This window comes from Ammodytes marinus (assembly GCF_949987685.1).
Source record: "Ammodytes marinus genome assembly, chromosome: 16".
In the NCBI taxonomy this organism is placed as follows: Eukaryota; Metazoa; Chordata; class Actinopteri; order Uranoscopiformes; family Ammodytidae; genus Ammodytes; species Ammodytes marinus.
In genome coordinates this window covers 14,036,876-14,061,479 of record NC_137220.1, presented here as the reverse complement: position 1 = coordinate 14,061,479, position 24,604 = coordinate 14,036,876, and the positions used below count along the sequence as shown (strand labels likewise).

The 24,604-nt window shown below is 40.2% G+C and overlaps 1 protein-coding gene across 1 annotated transcript in view; it reads right to left on the bottom strand.

Annotated features, from left to right (window-relative positions):
- Positions 1–11,877: 11,877 nt before the first annotated feature.
- Positions 11,878–24,604, bottom strand: part of LOC307263048 (beta-1,4-galactosyltransferase 3-like) — a 57,571-nt gene continuing 44,844 nt past the window's right edge. The window contains exons 6-9 of the mRNA XM_080044069.1: positions 23,145–23,332; positions 20,502–20,624; positions 13,029–13,133; positions 11,878–12,763 (exon numbers count right to left, since the gene is read on the bottom strand). Coding sequence (XP_079900195.1) covers positions 12,634–12,763; positions 13,029–13,133; positions 20,502–20,624; positions 23,145–23,332 — 546 coding nt within the window. The 3' untranslated portion in view covers positions 11,878–12,633. The remainder of the gene's footprint in view (positions 12,764–13,028; positions 13,134–20,501; positions 20,625–23,144; positions 23,333–24,604) is intronic.

Sequence of the window (24,604 nt, the reverse complement as noted above, 5' to 3'; positions counted from 1 at the left end):
ATTCAAGCTTTATAAAAGCATTTCCCTACATTACCCACAATGCAACTTTGCTACCGAGTAACATTACAAGAAACAATTTACCAGATTACATTAACACAATGTTTTCACATAAGCAGTGGCGTTTCCCCATTTAAGGTTAAAGCTCAATACCCATTTCCCCCCAAATGCATCCAAAACATATTCTCACCAAAACATTTGCAACTAGTAAAGGTAAATTAAAAGTATCATACAATCTTACAGTATTTGCAAGTTCTTATGGTCTAAGTGCAAAATATAATAAAAATATATATATAAATAAAGAAATTAAATAAGAGACACTGTAACCTACAAAATATTCTTGGCCCATAAGAAAAACAGGTAAGATATCACCCAGCAAGATCTGTACATGACTGGAATATGCATTTAATCACAGTTTTAACAGAGAAGTATGGAAGAGTATTAGGTCCATGGGAGATAGAGAGAAAACTAGCACCTCAAGTCGATAAAAGTCGAAATTTTGACTAAAGAAAATACAATGACGATAAAAAAGACGAAATACAATGGTCTGAACTTCTGGTATCAATAACTCTTTAGTAAAACGTTATTTAAACCCAAACGTTTTCATCTTTGCTATGGTCATAAGGCAGACAATTCATTTTTATTTCGACTGTGTGCATAATGAAAGAAAAAATAATCCTTATGCAAATGTTTTCCCCCCTCTTGGCCCAAATACTACCGTAGAGATGCCAGTCTGCCCAACAAAGAAATGTCAACCTGACCAACATTCTCGGTCCTTCGGAACATTTGTATGAATCAGCATTTTAAACTTAAAAGCACAAACTAATAAAACCATACATTGTAGAGCAAATTTACTCGATGAGCTTATTTTTTTAGGATGACAACCCTCTGCCCATCCAGATTCAGAAGAATCTTCTGCATCCCTCCAAAAGTTAATTTGCGCTCTGGTGGATAGCTCATGTTAAAGCCCAATATTGCCCAAATGAATGAGGACTCACACATTCAAACAGGACACCGCTGTCCTCTGGTCTGGGTCATCTCCAGGCTACACACCCTCCTTCTGTAAGACACTCCCAGCAGTTTGCACCATGGAAGCACTGGCCTCTGTGTCTGTGTCCTGTGGGATAAAATACATACAATTTTCATTTATATGTGCTTGAATTCATGACTTCTGCCCAGCACTGAACAAAATATATTCAAATAGTCAATATTATTAAGGATGTTTAAAACTGAACACTAAATAGATCAACCCTTTTCAATACACACCTTGTAAATATGCACCATTTCTCCAGCTGCTCCACCTTTACATCGAGATATCTCCATCAGGCGCGGGGAGATCTGGTCGAGAGCAGCAAAGAATGTAGAAACTAGAGGACCGGTTGATATGTGGTGGAACTCCTTATCAATCTGGAACACATTAATGCACATGTCACTATCCCTATCAGAACATCAAAGTATAAGAAGAATGAACAATTAATTATAAAGTTGTTAAATAACTATCAATTGAGAGAAAGGAACTGGTCAAAACTATTATATTTGATTTGTCAACATCTTGTTCTTCTGTATGTGCACTCAGTAAACAGAACTGGCCATCTGTTTAGAAGTCTGAAACCAAAGGCTCTCCTGTCCAAGCACTTGACTGTAACACATCCTCAAAGCTATACGTTTACATGGGCACTGGGACAATCAGGTGTGACATCTCAAATCATGTTCAGAACTGTAGGGATAACAGGTGCATCTACAAATATTAGAAAAGCACGGAAAAGTCCATTCAAAAGTGAGTTCCAGATTCTACTCAAACTCCAAATTACTCAAAGTGAAATACAGTATGTCAGACCTTTCTTTTGTTTTAATTAGTGTGAATGCTGGAGCCTCCAGCATTCACACTATTGTTATCCAAATCTTTATTATTATTCCGCTACTTCTTCCGTACGTTTTTTGGACCTTCATACCTCCTTCAAATCTTCAGCTATTTTAACCATACAAATACCAAAATGTTCAGCTCTTTAAGCTCTTTAATGTGTGGACCTCTTTTAAAAAATTTCTACCTTTTCAAATATTCAGCTTTTTAACAAATTATTTTAACATTGAAGCGGATAGGAGCAGCATTCCAAACCGCTAAAACTTCCTCTGCTTTGAAACCTATCTCCTCCCGCATTTTTTCAGCTAGAGACTCCATTCAAACGTTAAACAATTCACATTAATTACAGCTATTAAATTCCTATTCAACTTTTTAAAATCTTCAACTGTCTTTGAACAAACACAGTTTTAGTTTTAAGCTTTTTTTAACCTCTTTCTAAATTTATAATGGGATCCGGATGGGACGGAATGTTCAGAGGCAGAGTGGGGGAACCAACTGTTACAGTGTGAACTGGTGTAAAAATACACCAAAACCTTCCACATAACTGCCTCTCACTCCCACAAATTAAATCCTACGCGGATCATTTTTACATCGAAATGTAGGACATATTCTGCCGGTCGCATAGATGTGACTACTGAAGCAATCGGACCTACACAATGGAAGTTTTGGGCTTCCAAGCTAAATGGTGTCCAACCAACTGCCGCCTTGATAACTGAGACATGACATTTCTGGAGAAAGGCAGACTGTACCACACCTTTAAAATGCTCTGGTTCTCATATTCTTCACATTACAGACATAATCTTCACACTGTGTCTTCATCAGATTCTTCTGGTTCTAACAATAAAATAATTTTGTCAGTTAGACTCACGGTCCGTCAGTTAAAGGCAGCGGTTTGAGGTGAGGTTTTGGATGAAATGACCTCTCTGAGGCCTCTAAAAAGGTGGGATTTCTGCCTGATCACAGACCCTCAATAAGACATACACTCACCTTGGTGACTCACTCTGCCCATTAAAGGGCAATTTCACTTTTTTTTCTTGATTATTTTTTTCTTTTTTCCGCTTTATTAGACAGTTCGGAGAGGCACAGTTGAAATGGGGCAAACACTCTGCTCTTTGAAGGCCTATTTCACACATAATTTTTTTTTCATGTCTTTCAATAATAATTTTATCTAGACATTTTTAAATATTCAACATCATTCCTATAAGAGTTAAACAATTCACTACTGTTCATACTTAAGACTGTTTCTTACTTTTCCACATCTTCATACTCCTTTAGCTGATTCATATACATTCAAGCCATCAAGGTAGTTTAGCTCCAAGTCTATTCAATTACTATTTCATAGTTTTAAGATTTTTATCCATGTCTTTCAACTTCTTCATAATTTCAGCAAGAAATGTTATTCAAACCTCTATATATTCAACTTTTCAACTCCTTTTAAACTTATTTTACACAATTATGACCTTTATAAACTTCAACAACTTTATAAACCTTTATAGACCTTTTTCAAATCTTCATACTCAGCTATCCAGTTTAGCGTAAGCTGTTTCAGCATTCACACAAAAAAATTGTACTCGTAGAAATTTGAGTTGTATTCACAAGACTTTGTACTCGTAGCTTTTTGATTCATACTTATGAATACGAAACCATACATTATGAATACGAATCATAAATTATGAATACGAATCATACATTATGAATACGAATCATTTAATCACGTATACACCTTTTTGACAGCTATAGTACACCATAGCTAGTGCTAGTGACACTCAAAAACTTTGTTTAACTGAAAAATGTCTCAGAGGGGCTAGTAACTATTATTCATCACTTACAACATTGTTGAATTGAACAAATTCACGAATTACTTACATGTAAGATGAAGGTTGGCAAACATTCAGTGGCATGTGCTGGTCATTGTCGGCAGTGTCCGTTAAATAACTGCATCTAGTCAAGAGCATGGAGCATGCGCAGTAGCTGACAGTACAACAGTTGTTGGTTTGATTAACCCACTTCTCATTGGATTAAAATGCACGTTTATAGTTGATCTGAATTGTCTTCTAATCACGTATTATGGACAAGAATTAATCATGTAATGAAGACAAACACGATTGATTCATGTCATCTAAACATATTCCTAGTTAGCTAATCAAACACATGCCCTAGTTCATTTTTTTTAGTGTGCGCATGTGCGGATTGGAGCAATGACTTCAGCGTTACCAGAGAAACCTGTTTCGCCAGTTTACAAGGTTCCAATACAGTTGCTTTTTCAAAAGATTCCGCCCAGGGAGATGGTTTCAAAAGTTTGTGTTTTCAAGACTGCGTTTTCTGTTGTCATGTTACAGTTTTTTTCGATTGCTAAACCACAGTGGGCACAACTGGAGTGACAAGTAGAAGCAGAAGCAGAACTCTAACAACAGTATGCAGAGAGCAGCGGTTCATTCGGGCCAAACTCTAGCTCGCTTTTCATTGATAAAACACAATTTTCAAAACTCTACACACCTATCTCATGGCTTAACCACAACCTGCACAGCACTGTGGATTTCCAGCACTTTTTTTCAAACGCTAACACACTACTGCCACAACTGTAAACCACACATTCAAAACAGAATGAATGCCTAGTGCATTTCAAACACTGCAGATTGCAATTTCAACTGAAACACTAAGAAGGTGTCTTGTTTTAGACTTGTTAGTGAACATATACAGTATAAAGAGAAAACTCTAAAATATATATGTTTTTGTAAATGGACCTATGAAGACAGGTTGATGGAGGGAGAAGAGTGGCAGTGAGAGTGTGTATGTGTGGAGGAAGACAGAGCTGTAATGTCTGATGAAATACAGTAAGGGCTACACTGATAGACCCTGTTGTGAATCATGGTCTCTCATTGAAAGAGGCAGGGTTGAGAGTGCAACCCAATCTGCAAAAATCTAAAGTTGCATCTGTAATACGAATTTTCCAGCAAACAAACAGCTTAGAGTTGCATCCTTACAGTAAATGACAACATTACAGGATAGATTTCTGTATTGCAATCATAGAATATTTACACAGATAAATACTACATTTGGAAATGTTTTCCTTAAAATATACAAAATGTGTATCTATTGAAGCAAACTTCTGATTTTTCTTTTTGTTTTCCTAAAAAAACTGGTATGTTATAAAATAAATAGGGCTGTCAAATTAACGCGTTAATTTCGATTAATTAATCACAGAAAAATTAACGCGATTAAAAAAATGAACGCAGATTAATCGCACTTCTATAATGCCCTTTGACCCGGTGCAAAAGTGGTGCGGAGCTGCATCTGTAGCTCGCCGGGCCGGGCGCGCGGGTAAAAGGGAGAAAGTAAAAGTAAAGAGAGAAGCAGGGGAAAGGGGCCGACTCGAGGGCTCTATGGACGGTTTATGGGATGGTTCGGCAAATAAGCATGAAGGTAGGAAGACATCCTACTTAATTCTCCGCAGTGTCCGTGCATTATTGATTTAGTGGGTGCAACAATGTAGGCTAGGTTCAAAACAGTAGGCCTATCTCTCAATCTTCCTCCAATTTTGTTTGCTAGCTGTCTCGCATAAACGGAGACCCGCCCCGTGTGTGTGTGTGTGTGTGTCAATATTTTTGCCTATGAGTAGGCTACGAAATGGTGGCAGTGCAGCGCTGTCTGTTGTGGGAGATGGAAAGTCGTCATTTATGACTCGTTTCCACCGAGTAGAGCGGGTCGGAGCGGTTCGGTCCGGGTAGTTTGGCTTTTCATTTGTAAAAAGTTGGGTAGGGTACGGTTTAAGCGCACCTAACCGCTCTGAGCCGCTCCAGATCTCAGTACTCCTCCGTAGGGGTACTAGCCGCCTGAAAGCGGACCGAAAATGCGGAGCTACACGCTGCCGTCATTTGATTGGTTGGTCGAAAGAATCATTTCCGCCATGTATATTCATCTCGGCAAGAGTGAAGAGAGTCTGTGTTTTGGTGAAAATGTGAGCACAGCACTGTTTATTGTTTGGTGTTTTTCCTCGTCATTAATAATCAGTTGGTTTAGTTACGTGTCCCACTGCTACGTAGCTGCACTGTTTGCTCACTGAGTTGCACCGAGCCGTCTCTGTGTTTACGCCATAGCCTAGATAGTTTTAGGCTAAATACACGCTCACAACACGGGGGGAATAAATAAAGAAGCGGCTGGTTTGACCAAGCGAAAACAAGAGACCGCTGGCTTGACCACAGTTGGTCGAAAGAATCATTTCCGCCGTGTGTAGTCACCTCGGCTAGAGTGAAGAGAGTCAGTGTGTTTTGGCGAAAATGTGAGCGCGGCACTGTTTATTGTGTGGTGTTTTTCCTCGTCATTAAAATAATCAGTTGGCTACACTGTGTCCCACTGCTACGATGTCACGTACACAGTAAATTTTGAAGTGTTAAAACAACACTAAAAGAGTTAAATTTAACACCATTTCCGAGTGTATTTGGTCCCACTCAGAATTGGAGTTAAATTAACTCTCTTCAAAGTGTTACAATTTTAGAGTTAAATTAACTCAAAATAGAGTTAAAAATACACTGTATAGTGTTATTTAAAGCCTTATAGAGTACTTTCTACACCCCGTCTTTTAACTACCGAAATTGACACCAACACTAGGAGACATTCTACTCCAGCTGTTATATTAACTCAGATAGAGTTAATGGAGTTTGACACTGCATATTTAACCCTGGGGAATTTACTGTGTAGCCAGCGCTGTTCGCTCACTGTCTATCAGTTGCACCGAGCGGTCTCTGTGCTCACAACAACACGGGGGGAATAAATAAAGAAGCGGCTGGTTTGACCCATAGCAAAAACGAGAGACCGCTGGCTTGACCACAGTTGTTCCACAACCCTATAGTTTGACCCATAGTCTGGCGGCGGATATCGCAGTCCAGCCTAAACCCCGCCCTACCAGTAAGGGTAGGGTCATAAACCCCGCCCTACCAGTAAAGGTAGGGTCCGCGGTGGAAACAACACAGAGATTCTTAAAAGTGAGCTGAGCCGCTCCGATCCGACCCGCTCTACTTGGTGGAAATGAGGCATTTGTCTGCTTGTTTTTTTGAGAAAATTCGGCGCTAGTTCATGTGTAAAGCTGGCTGAGGGGAGGAGACAGAAGTTACGAGAGACGGAGAGCGAGCGTGCGAGAGAGAGAGAGAGAGAGAGAGAGAAACAGACCGTAGTAGGCTATTACATCTGTTTATAAACAGGTATAAAAGTGTCATATAAGTAGGGGAGAACGGGGTAATTTGTCACACGGGTTGGTTGTCACAATCGTTATATCTCAGAACCAGAAGGCGCTGTCTGTGAAATTTTGGTATGTAAACATCCAGAATTGGGATAAGAGGTCACCTACATAGTCTTCCTTGGAGTTAGACTGCTGAATTTGAGGTGAGAGGACTGTTTGTGTTTTTCATGTCAAATTGAAAATATTTAGCTCCTCAGTATTTTTCTTCTAGGCTTTTACAGAATGGGTTTATAACAAAACACTTGTTACCCATAAAAAGTGTGAAGGGTAAACTATAGTTTAGATTGTGGTTAGCAAGCTAATTAGTTATCAGATGGTTGTTGGCCTTGATGCTAGCAAAAAATTCAAGTTGGGGTTGGTCGTCACATTTTTGGGGGGGGTTGGTTGTCACAAGTTATCCAAAGGCTACAGCCAGAAAAGGAACCCAATAACGAAATAAATTGTCAAGCTGTATCCTCACTGACACCCCAGAGAAGGAAAGAATAGAGCAGGAAAAGGCAGCTAGCATGCAAAGGAAAAAAGGGCAACACAATCAAAACAACCCAGTGCATCCCAAACTAGACAAGCTGCCAAGGCTACAGTAAGTTATATAGGCCTATTTGTCAACTTGACAATGCAATTGCATTTTCAAATTTAGTTCTACTTTCTTTCCTTCTTTTCAAGATTATTCCCATTAAGATAACATTGTGACAAACAACCCCATAGTGTATGACAACCGACCCCTTGATGGGGTTGATTGTCACAATGTGTAAGGGTGTCTTTGATGATTAATTTCATCTTTATTACAATAAGATAGAAAAAGTGAGGGGTACACATCTCAAGCCAACACTTTAAGCTTCAATGTAATTTAGGAATGGCTATCGAAAGATGTTTAGCTGATGAGCAATTCTCAGTAGAGTAAAAAGTGTGCCTACTTACCCCGTTCTCCCCTATGCGATTAATTTAGATTAATTAATCACAGAGCCTGTAATTAATTAGATTAATTTTTTTAATCGTTTGACAGCCCTAAAAATAAACAATTTCATGTGAAAGAATTTCACCCTTTCATCAAAGAAAATATTACGTAATTTGTGTGAAATAACTCAAATTATTCAAACTGTAAAGATTACAAGTTTGTAATTTATGTATTGGGATTTGATGCTAGTGTTTGTACTCTGAGCATATTCTGAGTGACAGTGTGTGTTATCTCAGTGAGGACAATTCATAGTGTTTGCTGCACTGAGCCTATTTTGCAGGTGAAGTGAACTGTTCAGCTCCAGTGACTGTTGGTAGTGCAGGCTGTAGTTAGAGTTTTGCACATTGAGCTACAGTTGTGCCCACTGTGGGTTAGCAATCGAAAAAAACTGTAATGATAGGCTGCATTTGCAAAAGTATTTTTGCCTATGCACGGTTTCGGTTTCCAGTAAACTGGGTCTTAAACTGTTATCTTCTTTCCCCATCATAAACAGTTATTTTATAGCTCCTCACAAAGAACACCTGCATTGGTGATGCAGAGGGCACCATCAATTGTGCTGTTTTTTTTTTGTTATACCTTCAGCAGTACCAGGCCAGCAAATCCCCATCTGAACTCTGTAGACATATAGCATATTCTCTCCTTCCCTTGATAATTTAACCCTTTGTATAACTGAGCATGGGAAAACATGCCACCAGTGAGTATCCTGTGGGATATCTGTGGGATATCTTTTCCTGAGAGAGGATTAACCAATAAATGAAATAAAAACACACAGTCAAAAAAGACAACATAAACAGGATAGTATTATCAAAGATATTTCCAATCAGGTAGTGGCTACAATTCATATTACAGCATTATTACAAAATTGAAAGTATACTTTCGACACAGATGGCAAAAAGAATACCAAGTCACTGAATGAGTAAAAGCTGCATTTTTGCTAAATAAAACACAAAACATTTAGATCATTATCAAAGGAATTCTGTAGAACTAAATGCTTTGGCAGTCTAGTTTTAGGCCTTGTCACCTCCCTCAGTCAGGATGGTTTTACATCATTTTGGCATGAGGGGCCACAGTGCTCTGCGTCTTTACAGAAATCATTACATTACTATTAGGGCTGTCAAATGAACGCGTTAATTTCGATTAATTAATCACAGAAAAATTAACGCGATTAAAAAAATTAACGCAGATTAATTGCACTTTGACCCGGTGCAAAAGTGGTGCGCAGCTGCACCGAGCTGCACCTGTAGCTTGCATACACGGCCCGCACGGGTGAAAGGGAGAAAAGTAAAGAGAGAAGCCGGGGAAAGGGGCCGGCCCGAGGGCTCTATGGACGGTTTATGGGATGCTTCGGGCAAATAAGCATGAAGTTAGGAAGACATCTTACTTTATTCTCCGCAGTGTCATTATTGATTTAGTGGGTGCAACAATGTAGATTTAGTGGGTTCAAAACAGTATCTCTCAATCCTCCGTGTGTGTCTCAATTTTGTTTGCTAGCTGTCTCGCCTTCCGCGTAAACGGACACCCGCCCGGTGTGTGTGTGTGTGTATGTGTCAATATTTTTGCCTACGAGTACGACGATGGTGAATGAATCTGTGGCAGTGCAGCGCTGTCTGTTGTGGAGACAGAAGTTATGAGAGTCGGAGAGAGAGAGAAAGAGAGAGAGAGAGAAAGAAACAAACTGTAGCAGGCTATACAGCTGTTTATAAAAAGGTATAAAAGTGTCATAAAAGTATGCGATTAATTTAGATTAATTAATCACAGAGTCTGTAATTAATTAGATTAATTTTTTTAATCGCTTGACAGCCCTAATTATTATAAAACCATACTAGACTACACACATGGCAGTGGTCAACATATCATCCTGCACCATACCATCAGTGTATCAACACAGTGTATTACAGTAACGCAGTACAGACAGGTAGTGGATCATGAGATGTTCACTGATTTTGACATCAAGCGTTCTACAGAATCACTGACTCATCCTTCCAAATAGACCCTCAGTCATTCAAACTTGTAAAATGTATTATTTGTATTTTTCTCTGTAAAGTAGTAGTTTAAAATAGTTTAAATAATAATTGTTTAAATAAAGACTCGGACTCGACTCCACCTCGTCACGTCTACTGTTCAAAATTAGAACATTTCAACATATATTTTAAGGCACATTAACGGCGATTCATTCAAGAAATCAGATACAAATTCAACACACACACACACAGTGACACACAAACAGTGATACACACACACACACACACCTTTATACTCATGTGGCTTCATGGGGACTTTCCATCGACATGCATTCGTTTCCCATAGACCAGGGGTTTTCAAAGTGTGAGAGAGTGAGCCCCCCCCTCAGAGAACAAATTTCAGCGGACCTCCCCCCCCCCCCCCAAAAAAAATGTTTTCAAAATCCCTGTGTTTTGAAAGATCTTATCATTATTTTACACATTTTAAACATATTTTTGAAACATTCTAAACATCTTTGTGCGTTTTTAAACACATTTCTTTAAACATTTGAACATCTTTATCGAAGTATGTTTTTGTTTAGCTTTTTTACATTTGAACATCTTTATCCAGTGGTTTAATCCTGCTTCCTTTAAGCATGGATAGTAGTGACTGAGTGTGCAATGGAGTGAGAGAGATAGGCAGAAAGACTTGCCCAAATTATTGACTATTGTTAAATGTCATTCACCCACCCAGTGTTTTTTCGCTAGTGCCTCCAATGTCCTGCTGGGTGATATTAGTAGCCAGCAAAGATCCTGACCCTCCTAGGGGGGGTCCGGGGGTATGCCCCCCCCGGGAGATTTTTTTTTACCTTTTTGAAGTGAAATGCATGAATCTGGTGCACTTTCAGAGGAAAAAAGAGACTAAATCTGAGGAATTTTGTGTAAACAAATATTTTGGAGACACTGGGTCGGACGAATTAGAAGCTATTGAAGAAAGACATGGATTTTCCATAAAAATGTTTATTTAAAATAAAATATTATGCAGGGTCCTCTGGGTTGGGCTTGGAGCTCTTTTTCTTTAACGAGACATATTTCTCTGTAATATAGTGAATGCATTTAAATGCAGTGAGAGGAATGAAGCAGAAGAACTCTTGTCCAGCTATCTTTATTTCCACAGACAAGGCTGAAATAGACTATAGACTATACACAGTGCATGGGCAACTGAGGGCAGCCCCATTTCCAAATGTTTTAAAATAAACTCAATACACACTGTGCATGGACGTGAATGTGACGTGATCAGTTAACCTCGGATTATCTCCCAGATGATCTGATTCAATTATTAGGCTATTAACTATCTAGACCAAAACATTGTATTCCTTTTTTGTAAGATAACTTACATTTGCTTAATATGATGTTAAAGGCCTACTTCACCGGTTTGAATATGAAGGTGTATTGAATTCTGAGATCCTATGTAGTATAAATGTCACAGTAAAAGACATCACAGTAATATTTACAAAGTAAGTTTTTTTTTAACCCTATATTTCTCTTTATGTGATGTCACGAGAAAGAGAAATATAGGGTTAAAAAAACACTCTTTCTGCCTTTTCTCAGGCTAGGATGAACCGATTTTAATTTTTTTTGCACATTTATACTACATAGGATCTCAGAATTCAATACACCTTCATATTCAAACCGGTGAAGTAGGCCTTTAATATCAAAAACACAAACTCAAAAAAAATAAAATATTTTTTTTATTTAGTTTTTTCACATATTCATCGGCGCCCCCCCCCCCCCCCAGTTTGAAAACCACTGCCAAAGATCTTTTTTTTTTTCCAAAGGTTTTTTTATTCATCAAAAGATTTGCGAAGCAAATACAGTACAATGATACGAGCTAATTTAGTTTTAGATATGTGGATACGATGTACTACTTTAAATTGCACAAGAGCATGTCGGGCGCACATGGAGGTAGAGTGTATCCGATCCAGGACTGAATCCCACACGTGATCTGTGAAGGCAGAACCTAGGTCCTGCTCCCACAGGGTTCTTATAGCTGCTAATGAGGGGCTATGCAACTTCGAAATAATGTTGAAAAACACAGAAATTGAGCCTTTTAATGTGGGGTTTACAGAAATAGATCTTTAAGTATTAAGTAGTATGTAGTAGTAGTATGCCATAGATCTTTAAGTATTAACTTTACAACATCAGAAAAAACATCAGAAAAAACAGTTCTGAAGTCCCCAAGAAAGACATTCGTCAGAGAAACACGCATGCACGCACGCGCACACACACACACACACACGATGACACACTCTCTCTCTCACACACACACACACACGATGACACACTCTCTCTCTCTCTCTCTCTCTCTCACACACACACGATGACACACTCTCTCTCTCTCTCTCTCACACACACACACACACACACACACACACACACACACACACCCACACAGATAGTCTCACACTCACAGATTGATTGATTGGTTGATTGGTCATTCTGTCTTTTGTGCAAAGCGAATATTCGTCCAGCGATTCTGCCCCGGTGGGAGTAGAACCTTAAAGATTCAAGTGTCAGAAAGAAGGCAGGTTTTAGGAGGCGTGGCCTGTTGCTAAGGCGTTGTCAAGGCATTGTCAGGGCGTTGTCAGGGCTTGCCCACATCCACAGAGACCCAGGTGTACAGGTATCTCTTCTCCAGGTGAACCACCTTGTAGGACAGAGAGTTGATCCCGTCTTTGTCCATCGTCTCTCGGGTGTGAGCGATACGGTCAAACCTTAAAGAGAGGGAGAGAGAGAGGGAGAGAGAAAGAGAGAAAGACACACACACACACACAGACACAGAGTGAGACACACACAGAGACAGAGACACACATACACACACCCGGATAGACAGAGACAGAGAGAGAGACAGACAGACAGACAGACAGAGACAAACAAACACACACACACACACACACACACAGAGTCAGTTACAGGCCTATGAGTCAGTAAATCATCAGGTTATCAGTGTGGTGTGTCTGTAGTGTCTGTAGTGTTTACCTCTGTGGATTGTCATCGTTGTGTTTGTCTCTGTTGTGTCGGATCATTCTACATTTCCCTGTTTCTCCACTCGGCCGGGAGATGGACATTCCTTTATAGGTAAGCCTGGAGGGAGACAGGCAGGCAGGCAGGCAGGCAGACAGACAGGCACACAGACAGACAGACGGACATACAGACAGACAGGCAGGCAGGCAGGCAGGCAGGCAGGCACACAGACACACAGACAGACAGACAGACACATAGACAGACACACACATTAAAGCAAAAATCAGATAACAGATTGTAGGGGGTCAAACCTATGGACAACTATGTGCCGCCACCGTGCGGCCAAAACACTGCGGTGCACCCTCACCTCTCCAGGTGGCCGTTTTTAAGCGCCAGCCTGAAACCCGGATGAAGCCGTGCTATTTCTCCCTCTCTCTCGGTCGGCTCTCAGCTGATTTCAATATAGAGACAAAACAGGATTTCCTTCTGTCCTGAAAACAGCTCTACCACGTTTTTCTACAAAGGCTTTCACCAAGCCTTTGTAGAACAACAAAGTGAGTTGTAAAGTGTTCCGTTGGAACGTTAAGAGAAGAACCAGGACTCGTCCACGGGGTTACCAAGAGAACTACCGTTGGAACACGGAGTGCCCTTTGCCTTTTTCCTGCTACCTGAAAACAGCAGAAGTCAGACCCGACCACCAAGCGTCTTGGGCCTGATTTGGACCGCCGTCTAGCCGACCTCCCGTGCGTGTATCCCCGACCCCATCAACAGGGAGCCGAGCATGGAACACGCTGGAGCGTGTTTCCTCTAGTTAGATTTTGGCATTACTTAACCTGGACAGATGTTTTAGATATTATTACTTTTAAAGTGTTGAACAATACTGTTTATTTTTGAGTTTGTGTTGCTATTTTGATTGGCTTTGTGATTACCCCCGGTTGTCCTCCCCCACGGAGAACGGGGAAAGCTAGTTTGATCATTTCACTCGGCGAGTGAAGGCAGTGTGGTTAATTCTGCTGTGTGTAAAACCCATAGATAGTAAATAATATGGATGTAGCATCCGGGCTGACCTCAGTTATTCACACGGCATCCAATAATCCTGGTTTGTACGCGTCGCCATTTTGTGAGGGGGAGGGAGATAGCTGACGTATAGCCTACCTCCGAGGCAAAGTGAGGGACAACGGGCGGAGAGCTGTCACTCAAGAGATCGCGCCAATACATTTTTACCTCCAAAAGAATAAAAACTAGCGTGGGCCAAAAAAATTCACCCCCCTCAGTGTTGTCATGGAGATATGACCTAAACATACAGACTAAAATGGTTTTGTGGCCCAGGCTGTAAATAGGTTTAATAATGCTGTGAAAACGGCATGTTTAACATTGGAGTCAACGAGAGATGGCTGTCTTCTGCTTCCAGCCCCCAGTGGCACTTCCTGGTTACTACAGTTGTGGTCACTTCCTTATTGGATGCTGGTAAAAATCGCTGAGGTTGGGGCTTGGTAAAACCTCACACCTTTCCTTTCCCCCGCGCTCAAGCGTGGTCTTTCCTCCTCTTCCTCTCCTACACGCATAAACACGTTAGATCCCCTTTCATAATCTTGAACAGATAGAATTGCGTAAAGATCTGCGGTAGTCTCAGTTTAAAGTGCTGGATGATTTCAAACTCTCCCGCGTGATTCCTAACTCCCCCTTCTTCGTGCCTTTGTTCTGAAGTAGGCGCCATTTTGAGTACTTGTGGTCGTTACTTGCCCCTACCGGTTGGAGGTAGAATAGCCTAGTCCAGGGGTCCCCAAACTACGCTTTTTATTGGCCCGCGGCCGATTTTAAATATATAATGTAATATGGCCCTTTGAATTTTTTTTTTTTTTTTTTTTTTACATTTCTTAGTTTACCCACTAGTGCAGGGGTGTCAAACACTGATTGATTGGCCCGTGGCACATTTTAAAAATATAATGTAATATGGCGCTTTTCATTTTTAAATAATTTAAATGCACTCATTATATTACAGAGAAATATGTCCCATAAAAGAAAATGAGCAACAAGCCCATCCCAGAGGACCCTGCATAATATTTTATTTTAAATTAATATTATTATGGAAAATCTATGCGTCCTTCTCCAATAGCTTCTAATTCATCTGACACAGTGTCTCCATTTTTTTTCATACAAAATTCTTCAGATTTAGCCTCTTAATTTCCCTCTCAAAGTGCACCAGATTCATGCATTTCGCTTTAAAAACTTTAAAAAATCTCCCGGGGGGCATACCCCCGGACCCACCTAGGAGGGTCGGGACCTCGGCTGGATACTATTTTCACCCTGCTGGACATTAGACGCAAAGGCAGAAAACACTGGGTGTATCATTGGCATAAAAACAAGAGGGGAAATGTGTCTGTTTAATGTGCAAGGAATGTGTTGCCGTGAAGAAGGATTACAATTTACGAAGACACTATGAAACTAAACATCAGAGCAGCTACATGTCCTGATAAATGTGTTATTTTTTCAAAGTGACCCGGCCCTTCGTAGATTTTTCTGTATGTGGCCCTCAGTGAAAAAAGTTTGGAGACCCCTGGCCTAGTCTATCCCACCGCCACCCTGGGCCTTTCGCCCCTCCCTGTACCTTTGGTAACGGTTAATCTACACGCCCACCAGTCACTGATCGACTCACTAGCTCCCCTGTGCGTTCTGACTCCCCTCGGGTCATAAGTCACGTGGGAACTTCCCCCCTCCTTTCCCTACTTTCTCTACACACACACACACACACACACACACACACACACACACACACACACACACACACACACACACACACACACACACACACACACACACACACACACACACACACACACACACACACACACACACACACACACACACACACACACACACACACACACACACACACACACACACACACACACACACACACGTTCTAGACCAGTGGTGTCAAACATACGGCCCGCGGGCCGGATGCGGCCCGCGAGATGATTTAATCCGGCCCGCGACTTGTAGAGCACACATTTATGAGCATTTAAAAAAAAAAAGTAAGTCTCTAGCCCATTCCTGTGAGGAGATATGAATTTTTAAAGAAATAACCAAAATGCTCACTCCAGCCGCTAGGGGGCAGCCTAAATAAATAAAAAAGCACATTTTAGCAACGTGGGAAATGGTAAATGGCAATCTTGCTTCACCGCTATTAATGTTTCCTCCAGTGCTTTATGGCAAAGTAAAAACCAAAAAAATAAAAAATAAATAAAACAATTTTTATTTTTAGTGCTGAACAATTAATGTACTAGCAAGCGCGATGTGTCCGCGGCTCTGCACGTGCGAAACGAGCAGGAGCATGCTAGTGTAGGCCTACAAGATTTATTTCCTAATTTTCCATGCTGCTTTATTTTTATGTTTTAAATTGGGAAAAACGAATTCCAAAACAACCAATAACCTCTGTATTTAAAAATAAATCAAAACAGTAGAAGTTGCACTTTTATTAAATTGTATTTTGTACTGTCTGCATGTTTGCACAAAATGTGTCCCTGTACATATAGTAAACAAAATTGGACAACTGTAACGTCAGTGCCTGTTGTATTTGTGTATTCAAATAAACAGTTGTTTATTTCATTAGTGCGTATTGGCATCTTTGAGCAAAATACCCCCCAAATTTTTGCTGCGGCGCTGCGCGCCGCACCTCCTATTCCCATGGCCAGCAGCAACCTTTACTAAGACATTTCCTGGGGGGTACAGAGATCCCTTGTGATCCGTGATAATGTAGGTTACAAATGTAGACTGAGTGATAAAGCATATTACTGAAAAACAAAGCTAGAGATTTGGAGTTGATGTACGTTATTTTGCCATTATTGTACTGGTCCGGCCCACTTGAGATCAGAGAGGCTGTATGTGGCCCTCGAACCAAAATGAGTTTGACACCCCTGTTCTAGACGTTTCTTTTATTGAGTTTGTTAAGTGCATTTGCTTTATGCTTGTATAAAACGGATGTTACCTTAAGTTTCATTGTGGTTCAAATAAATGTTCTTATATTGTAACCAGAAGTGTTTGTGATTTATTTGTGTGGATATTATTGGAAAGTCAGCAACCAACAAGTCAATAATTCTGTAGCCTTCAGTGTAAAAGCCACTACGAGCAGGCCCGGATTAACCCCTTAGGGTGCCCCAGGGTGACTTCACATGAAATGCCCCTGTCCTTCAACTTTACACAACATTTTAAAATTTACTATGGCATTAAGGCCACAGATTTACAAGAACGTGTAGCTAAAGACAAGTAGGCCTATACAGACTCACCACATAGACTACTAAACATTTAGATCCAACCAAAAATCTTGACACTGACAGGAGTCTCATACTAGCCTTGAACTGATGCTCAAATCAGAATGCAACACCCATCACCATGCAACACGTCATGATAAATATAAATATTTCCATAATAAATACAAAAACAATAATTAGCATGCAGGTTTAACTCTTCTGTATAGATTTATTTAAAAGTGAAGACAACCTAGAGTCACATTACTTTGTAGCCTGGCTCCGCCCGCCTACTTCCGCTGAATTTTCATTTCACTTCAGTAGTCAATGAAGTACGATGGTCTGGTAGCACCAGGCTAATTACTTTGTAGTGAAGTGATATCTTTATACCATTAAGATTAAATCATAGCCTAATTGACATTGATCTAAATGGTCTCTGGGAATTGTAGGCTATGTTAAATGTTAGACATCAGCAGTTCATCATGTTCATCTAAAAAAGGGATCTTTTATTAGGCCTACATACACTTCATCAACGTTACATTCTTATTACTGAAATTACTCTGTTTTGAAATTTTACCTACTTTAACTTTCTTTAGGCCTATCATATTTGTTATGCAAAGGGAGAAATACTAAACCTCCTTTATTTGGATCGAAAAGTATTGTTTTATCGCTTAAAAGTAGACTTATCTCGTAAAATAACAAGGAAGATAAAGATGTGTGGGGGATGGGGATATAGCCTATCTCGTTTCTTGTTTTGAAAATGTCCCTCGCTTTTGAATTGTTACTCCTATTGGTTTCATATGCTGCTTCTAATCAGTTGTAGTAGGCTATGTGTAGCTCTTCTATGAATATGTTTCTAATAGGCCTTCAAAATAATACTAGAAAACGAACTGCATCCGCAATAAAGACGCTACTTCCGACGGCACATGCAAGTCGAGCCAACTCGGAGCTGTCGGGTTACAGTCAGGCTTTTTGCTCACTCCCCCGTCTGCACTCGGCTATTCTCGAGCCGCAACTGCAGAGCCTAGTGTCTCTCTCTTTGCACCTCTCCACACCTTCGTGGCGTCACATCGGCTTATAAAATCACCACAGCTACACATTAGCAGATAGAAATAATGGTCGATAAGCCTTACCTTTTATAACTTATTCCTCCATTTCTTGCTGGCAAAGAAAACTTCCGACTGAAGGAACAATTTGAATCGTGGCTTTTGTTTACATAAATTTGGCGCCGCTGCCGCCGTGTCATTGTGGACTGATCCATGATGGGGAGGGGGGCACTTTGCTTACACACAAGTCAAAATAATAATAATAATTAATAATCTTAACAATGGTTCATTTTGTACATGTTTGTGTCTCTTCCAGTATATGGCCGATATAAAATATGAAAAAAAATTTTAGGGTCTAATCATTGTCCTGATCATTTGGTGCCCCCCTAATGGCTATATTTGGCTGGTGCCCCAGGGCACTCGCCCGATCCTTTATATGGATAATCCGGCCTTGACTACGAGTAACATGGCACGTTGGCGTCCCCTTTGGACAAAAGCGGTAGTATTTTTACGACGCCCGCTGTCGCAAAGCTGTTTTCTAGCTCGTGCCAGGCGTGCGAGTGTGAACTGAGAAGGGCACAATATAGTGCATGTCCTTGTGTTGAAAGTGTGAGGACTTTTCGGCTCCGTGAGAGTGGTTTTGACACTGCATCAACTAATGCCAGTCAGTGCTACACACACCTGATTGCAATGAGTTGATGCAGCAGCATCACCTAACTACTCTCTCTCACAGAGCTGAAAGATTACATGTCCTCACAGAAAGCGAATGAACGAGAGACGGCAGTTAGTATGAATCATGATGAGGTAATGTGTTTGTGTTGTTGATGTAAATAATGACTATTTCAGATAATGGTTATCTGATGATGGTGAAGCAAAGCAACCTTTGTGTTAGTACCAACCGCTCATTCATTTAGGAGTAAACACTGCAGTCTAGTTTCGCTCTCGTGAAATTGTATACACGTTGCTTGGCAACGCCCTCGTCCCGCCCGTAGCCTATATCACTCTCCCTTTTAGCTTTTCTTCATTGCATTCTCTTTTTTTTCTTTGATGGTTCAGCCCCGTTATCAGTCATTATGACGACAAATAACTGTCTCAAACAAGGCTCCCGCTCCCCTTCCCTCACCTGGAGGGATAGGCTTCTCAAATCGCATTGCTGCTCCACACTGAAATCTGCGACCAGTACGGATAAGTGACCATAGAGCCTGCACGAGCGAACCGAAAATCGGACTGGGTGTGCGACCAGACCAAAAGCAGTAATAAAAACTATATAAAAACGTCTTTCTTTGCACTGATGGTCTCGTTTGCTGTTAAAGGTAATTTATGATTATCAGAGGAAACATGAGGCTGTTTAAAAGATATTTAAATGTTACTCGTAGCCGCTTTAAGGTCATATTACCAGATTTATAATAGTAATTATTTGATTACATTATTTTATGGAAATTATCATTGAGACTAGGATTTATTAATACTGATTTATTTAACCGAACATTAAACTAATCAACATTTGAGAATAAATCATTGATAAAACGAGACAACTTGCTATTTTTCTGTCCTAAGTGGATCGATGGTGCCCCGAATTTGAACTTTAATAAATTATTAAAGTATTATTAATCGTCAGATAATTTCTGATAGCAAAATTAATCTGAGCGATTTGTAACCGCTACAAGATCATATTATCATTGCAACATTTGTGCTACTCCTGTAAGGTAAGTAACTTAGTGGTAAGTAAGCCACTAAGTAAAAACACACTTCCATACATTTCACATGATATAAATAAATAATAAATTACTTGCACAAAAAAATTGCACATTGGAGACGTCCGTTATGCGAGTACATGTGTGGTTGTGAGCACGATGCAGGCACTTAATTTCTGCAATGTGCATTAAATGTCCGCTGTGGGTCAGCACAGTAAATAGATCGATTTGTCTCAGACACATCGACTCACAAATAATGAGTGGTGTAACATCCCTAGTTGGGACCAACATGTGTCCGTGTAGGGGAGCAACATGTGTGAACTCAAGGTGACAGTTAAAGGCAAACATTAGGACGTATTCCAACCTGGAGGACATCCAGCTATCTACCAGTAATGTGTTCAGATTTCAATCCTTGAAAATTCAACATCTAAAATGAAGCATACTCCCAGACTGTGTAGAAACTTGTTAAGTGACGAGTGTCTGTCTGTGTGTCTGTCTTACCTGTTGTATATGTCATCGTCCTCCCCTCCCCAGCCCCAGTAGTTATTGGGGAAACCGTTGATCTTGAGAAACTGATCTTTACTTAATGAAGACACGCCTCCAAAGTTCTGGGGGTAAGGCAACCTGCAACACAGAGACAGAGAGACCTTTTGATCTATATCTTACACACACACACACACACACACACACACACACACACACAGAGGGTTAACCACCTTTTGATTTACTGTATATAACACACACACACACACACACACTCACACACACACAAACACACACACAGTCAGACAGAGAGAGAGAGAGAGAGACACACACACACACACACACACACACACACACACACACACACACACACACACACACACACACACACACACACACACACACACACCACCCGTTTATATGTGAATGAATTTGTCTGTTGGATCTGATCAGATTTCCTCTCAAAGGGTAAAAGGCTTCTGTGATGAACGCTTAAGGAATAAATTCTGAATTGCGATAATGTTTTTGCAGGTTTATTTTAATTCTAGCGCCCCCTTTGGACAAAAGCGGTAGTGTTTTACCACGCCAGCTGTTGTTCCTGGGTGAGCGTACCCATGACAAAGGCATTAAGAAAAAACTATATACAAATAGTATTCTTTGCACTGATGGTCTCGTTTGCTGTTACATGTAATTTATGATCGTCAGAGGAAAAATTAGACTGTTTCAGAAATATTAAAAAGTTCCTCGTAGATACCTTAAGGTCAGTTCCACTTTCGTATGTCAACAAAGAAACATATGATTGAATGGAAGAAGAGAGCAGATTCTTTCTAACAATATGGCGTTTCAAATGTTAGCTTGTTAGCTCGGTCATGCTATGTGACTTTCTCTCACAACAACAGGAAGAGGAGACACACTTCAACCTCTTCACACTATCAAGAGGAAAACCTCTGTGTGTGTGTGTGTGTGTGTGTGTGTGTGTGTGTGTGTGTGTGTGTGTGTGTGTGTGTGTGTGTGTGTGTGTGTGTCAGGCAAAAACGCTCGAAAAAAAGCCTTTTCTCCGTGCGGCCGCCTTTTCCCGAGGCGGCCGCTTCTCATTGGGAATCAATTGAAAAAAGGCGCTTGCGGTCGGAAAAAGGCGTTAGGTGGACACGGGCCCTTAGGCCACTCTCCCCTATACAGTTTAAAGGGAAAACTAAAAAATTTATATTTTTTGGGAAATGGACCAAGGAAGACAGGTTGTTGGAGGTAGAAGAGTGGCAGTGAGAGTGTGGATGTGTGGAGGAAGACATAAAGCTGTAATGTCTGATGAAATACAGTAAGGGCAACACTGAAACCCCTGTTGTGAATCATGGTCTCTCATTGAGAGAGGCAGGGTTGAGAGTGCAACCCAATCTGCAAAAATCTAAAGTTGCATCTGTAATACGAATTGTCCAGCAAACAAACAGCTTAGAGTTGCATCCTTACAGTACATGACAACATTACAGGAATTGATTTCTGTATTACAATTATAGAATATGTACACAGATAAATACTACATTTGAAAATGTTTTCAAAAAAAAGGAACAAAATGTGTATCTATTGAAGCAAACTTCTGATTTTAATTTATTTTTGTTTTCCTAAAAAAACTGTTATGTTATAAAATAAACAATTTCATGTGAAATAATTTCACCCTTTCATCAAAGAAAATATTATGTAATTTGTGTGAAATAACTCAAATTATTCAAACTGTAAAGATTAAAAGTTTGTAATTTGTGTATTGGGGTTTGATGCTAGTGTTTGTACTCTGAGCAGGTTCTGAGTGACAGTGTGTGTTATCTCAATGAGGCTGGTTCATAGTGTTTGCTGCACTGAACCTGTTTTGCAGGTGAAGTGAACTGTTCAGCTCCAATGACTGTTGGTAGTGCAGACTGTAGTTAGAGTTTTGCACATTGAGCTACAGTTGTGCCCACTGTGGTTTAGCGATCAAAAAAAACTGTGTAATACACAGCCTAGGCTCTGTAAGCTGGTATGTACACACAAAGTAAAAGTAAACAAGGAGGCCACCTCTGCTAGCAACACAGCAGTTTACAGAGCCTAGGCTGTGTATTAACACTGGACACACAGAAGTGAAACTGGGTCAGAATATATGGGCTTGTTTTCCTCTAGTTTGTGCCACAGCTGCAGAAACAACTGTTACAGTGAGTCAGTAGTTTGATCTCCCACTGAGATCATTATGTTTTCCATTACACACACAAACACACAAAATAAGACACACACACACAGACAGTAAAGCCCCTATCTCACTGGGCTGCGACTGTTTGCGACAAGTTGGAGACACAAAATTGCGAGAAAATATGCGAATTAGCGACAATTTTTATCTACAGTGTCACTGAGTTGGTTTCTCACGACACGTTTGCGAATGTCCTTGCCAACACTTTCCGGGAGCTCGCATTTAGGCCCTATGCTGAAAATGCATAAATGCCCCACTAACTCCAATTGCATTTTGAGTATTTGTCTTTATTCTAGACATTTCTTGACATAATGATAAAAAAAATCTTTCTGATCTAATTGTTTTCCCCCTCCTGTCTGTGGCCCTTAAACTCTTCTGTACTTTAGTATGTAGTGTAGTGAAAAGAAAGAGTATGAGATTTGGAACGAAGGGCTAATGTGTGTGGTCCTCACCTGAAGCCAAACTTGTCGATAGACACAGACAGGTGGCGTGGTTGGCTGAAGCACTTGTAGATGTTGCGGTCGTCCATTGGGATCAGGTCAACATCACTGAAGACGAAGCACTGATAGTCATATTCCTTCAGAGCCTCAGTGTAGCCAACATTAAATAGCTTAGCTCGGTTAAACACCTCCAGCCCTTCCTGATGAGAGACGGACAGAGAGAGAGACTTATTTAACTGTGTGTGTAGCAGCCACACACTACTTTACATTTCTTACATCAATGACTGAAGGGAGGATTCATAACATTTTACTTAAGAGTTATTGATGTCTAATGATCGGCTCAATTAAACATAATGAAAAAAAAAATGTGGTCGGCTCCAAAATACTTCAGAGTCCATATTACAGTTTTTTACGATTGCTAAACCACAGTGGGCACAACTGGAACGACAAGTGCAAAACTCTAACAACAGTATGCAGAGCAGCGGTTCATTCGGACCAAACTGCAGCTCGTTTTAGCTCGTTTTTCATTGCTTATACACAACTTTCAAAACTCTACACACCTATCTCATGGCTTAACCACAGCCTGCACAACACTGTGGATTTCCAGCACTTTTTTCAAATGCTAACACACTGCTGCCACAACTATAAACCGCACATTCAAAACAGAATTAATCCCTTTTAAACACTGCGGATTGCAATTTCAACTCAAACACTAAGATGTCTTGTTTAGACTTGTTAGTGAACATATATACAGTATAAAGGGAAAGCTCAAAAATATATATATTTTTGGAAATGGACCCAGGAAGACAGGTTGTTGGAGGTAGAAGAGTGGCAGTGAGAGTGTGGATGTGTGGAGGAAGACCTAGAAGACATAGAGCTGTAATGTCTGATGAAATACAGTAAGGGCAACACTGATAGACCCTGTTGTGAATCATGGTCTCTCATTGAGAGAGGCAGGGTTGAGAGTGCAACCCAATCTGCAAAAATCTAAAGTTGCATCTGTAATACGAATTTTCCAGCAAACAAACAGCTTAGAGTTGCATCCTTACAGTAAATGACAACATTACATGAATTGATTTCTGTATTACAATTTTAGAATATTTACACAGATAAATACTACATTTGTAAATGTTTTCAATAAAGTATACAAAATGTGTATGTATTGAAGCAAACTTCTGATTTTATAAAATAAACAATTTCATGTGAAATAATTTCACCCTTTCATCAAAGAAAATATGTAATTTGTGTGAAATAACTCATATCATTCAAACTGTAAAGATTAAAAGTTTGTAATTTGTGTATTGGGGTTTGATGCTAGTGTTTATACTCTGAGCAGGTTCTGAGTGACAGTGTGTGTTATCTCAATGAGGCTGGTTCATAGTGTTTGCTGCACTGAACATGTTTTGCAGGTGAAGTGAACTGTTCAGCTCCAATGACTGTTGGTAGTGCAGACTGTAGTTAGAGTTTTGCAC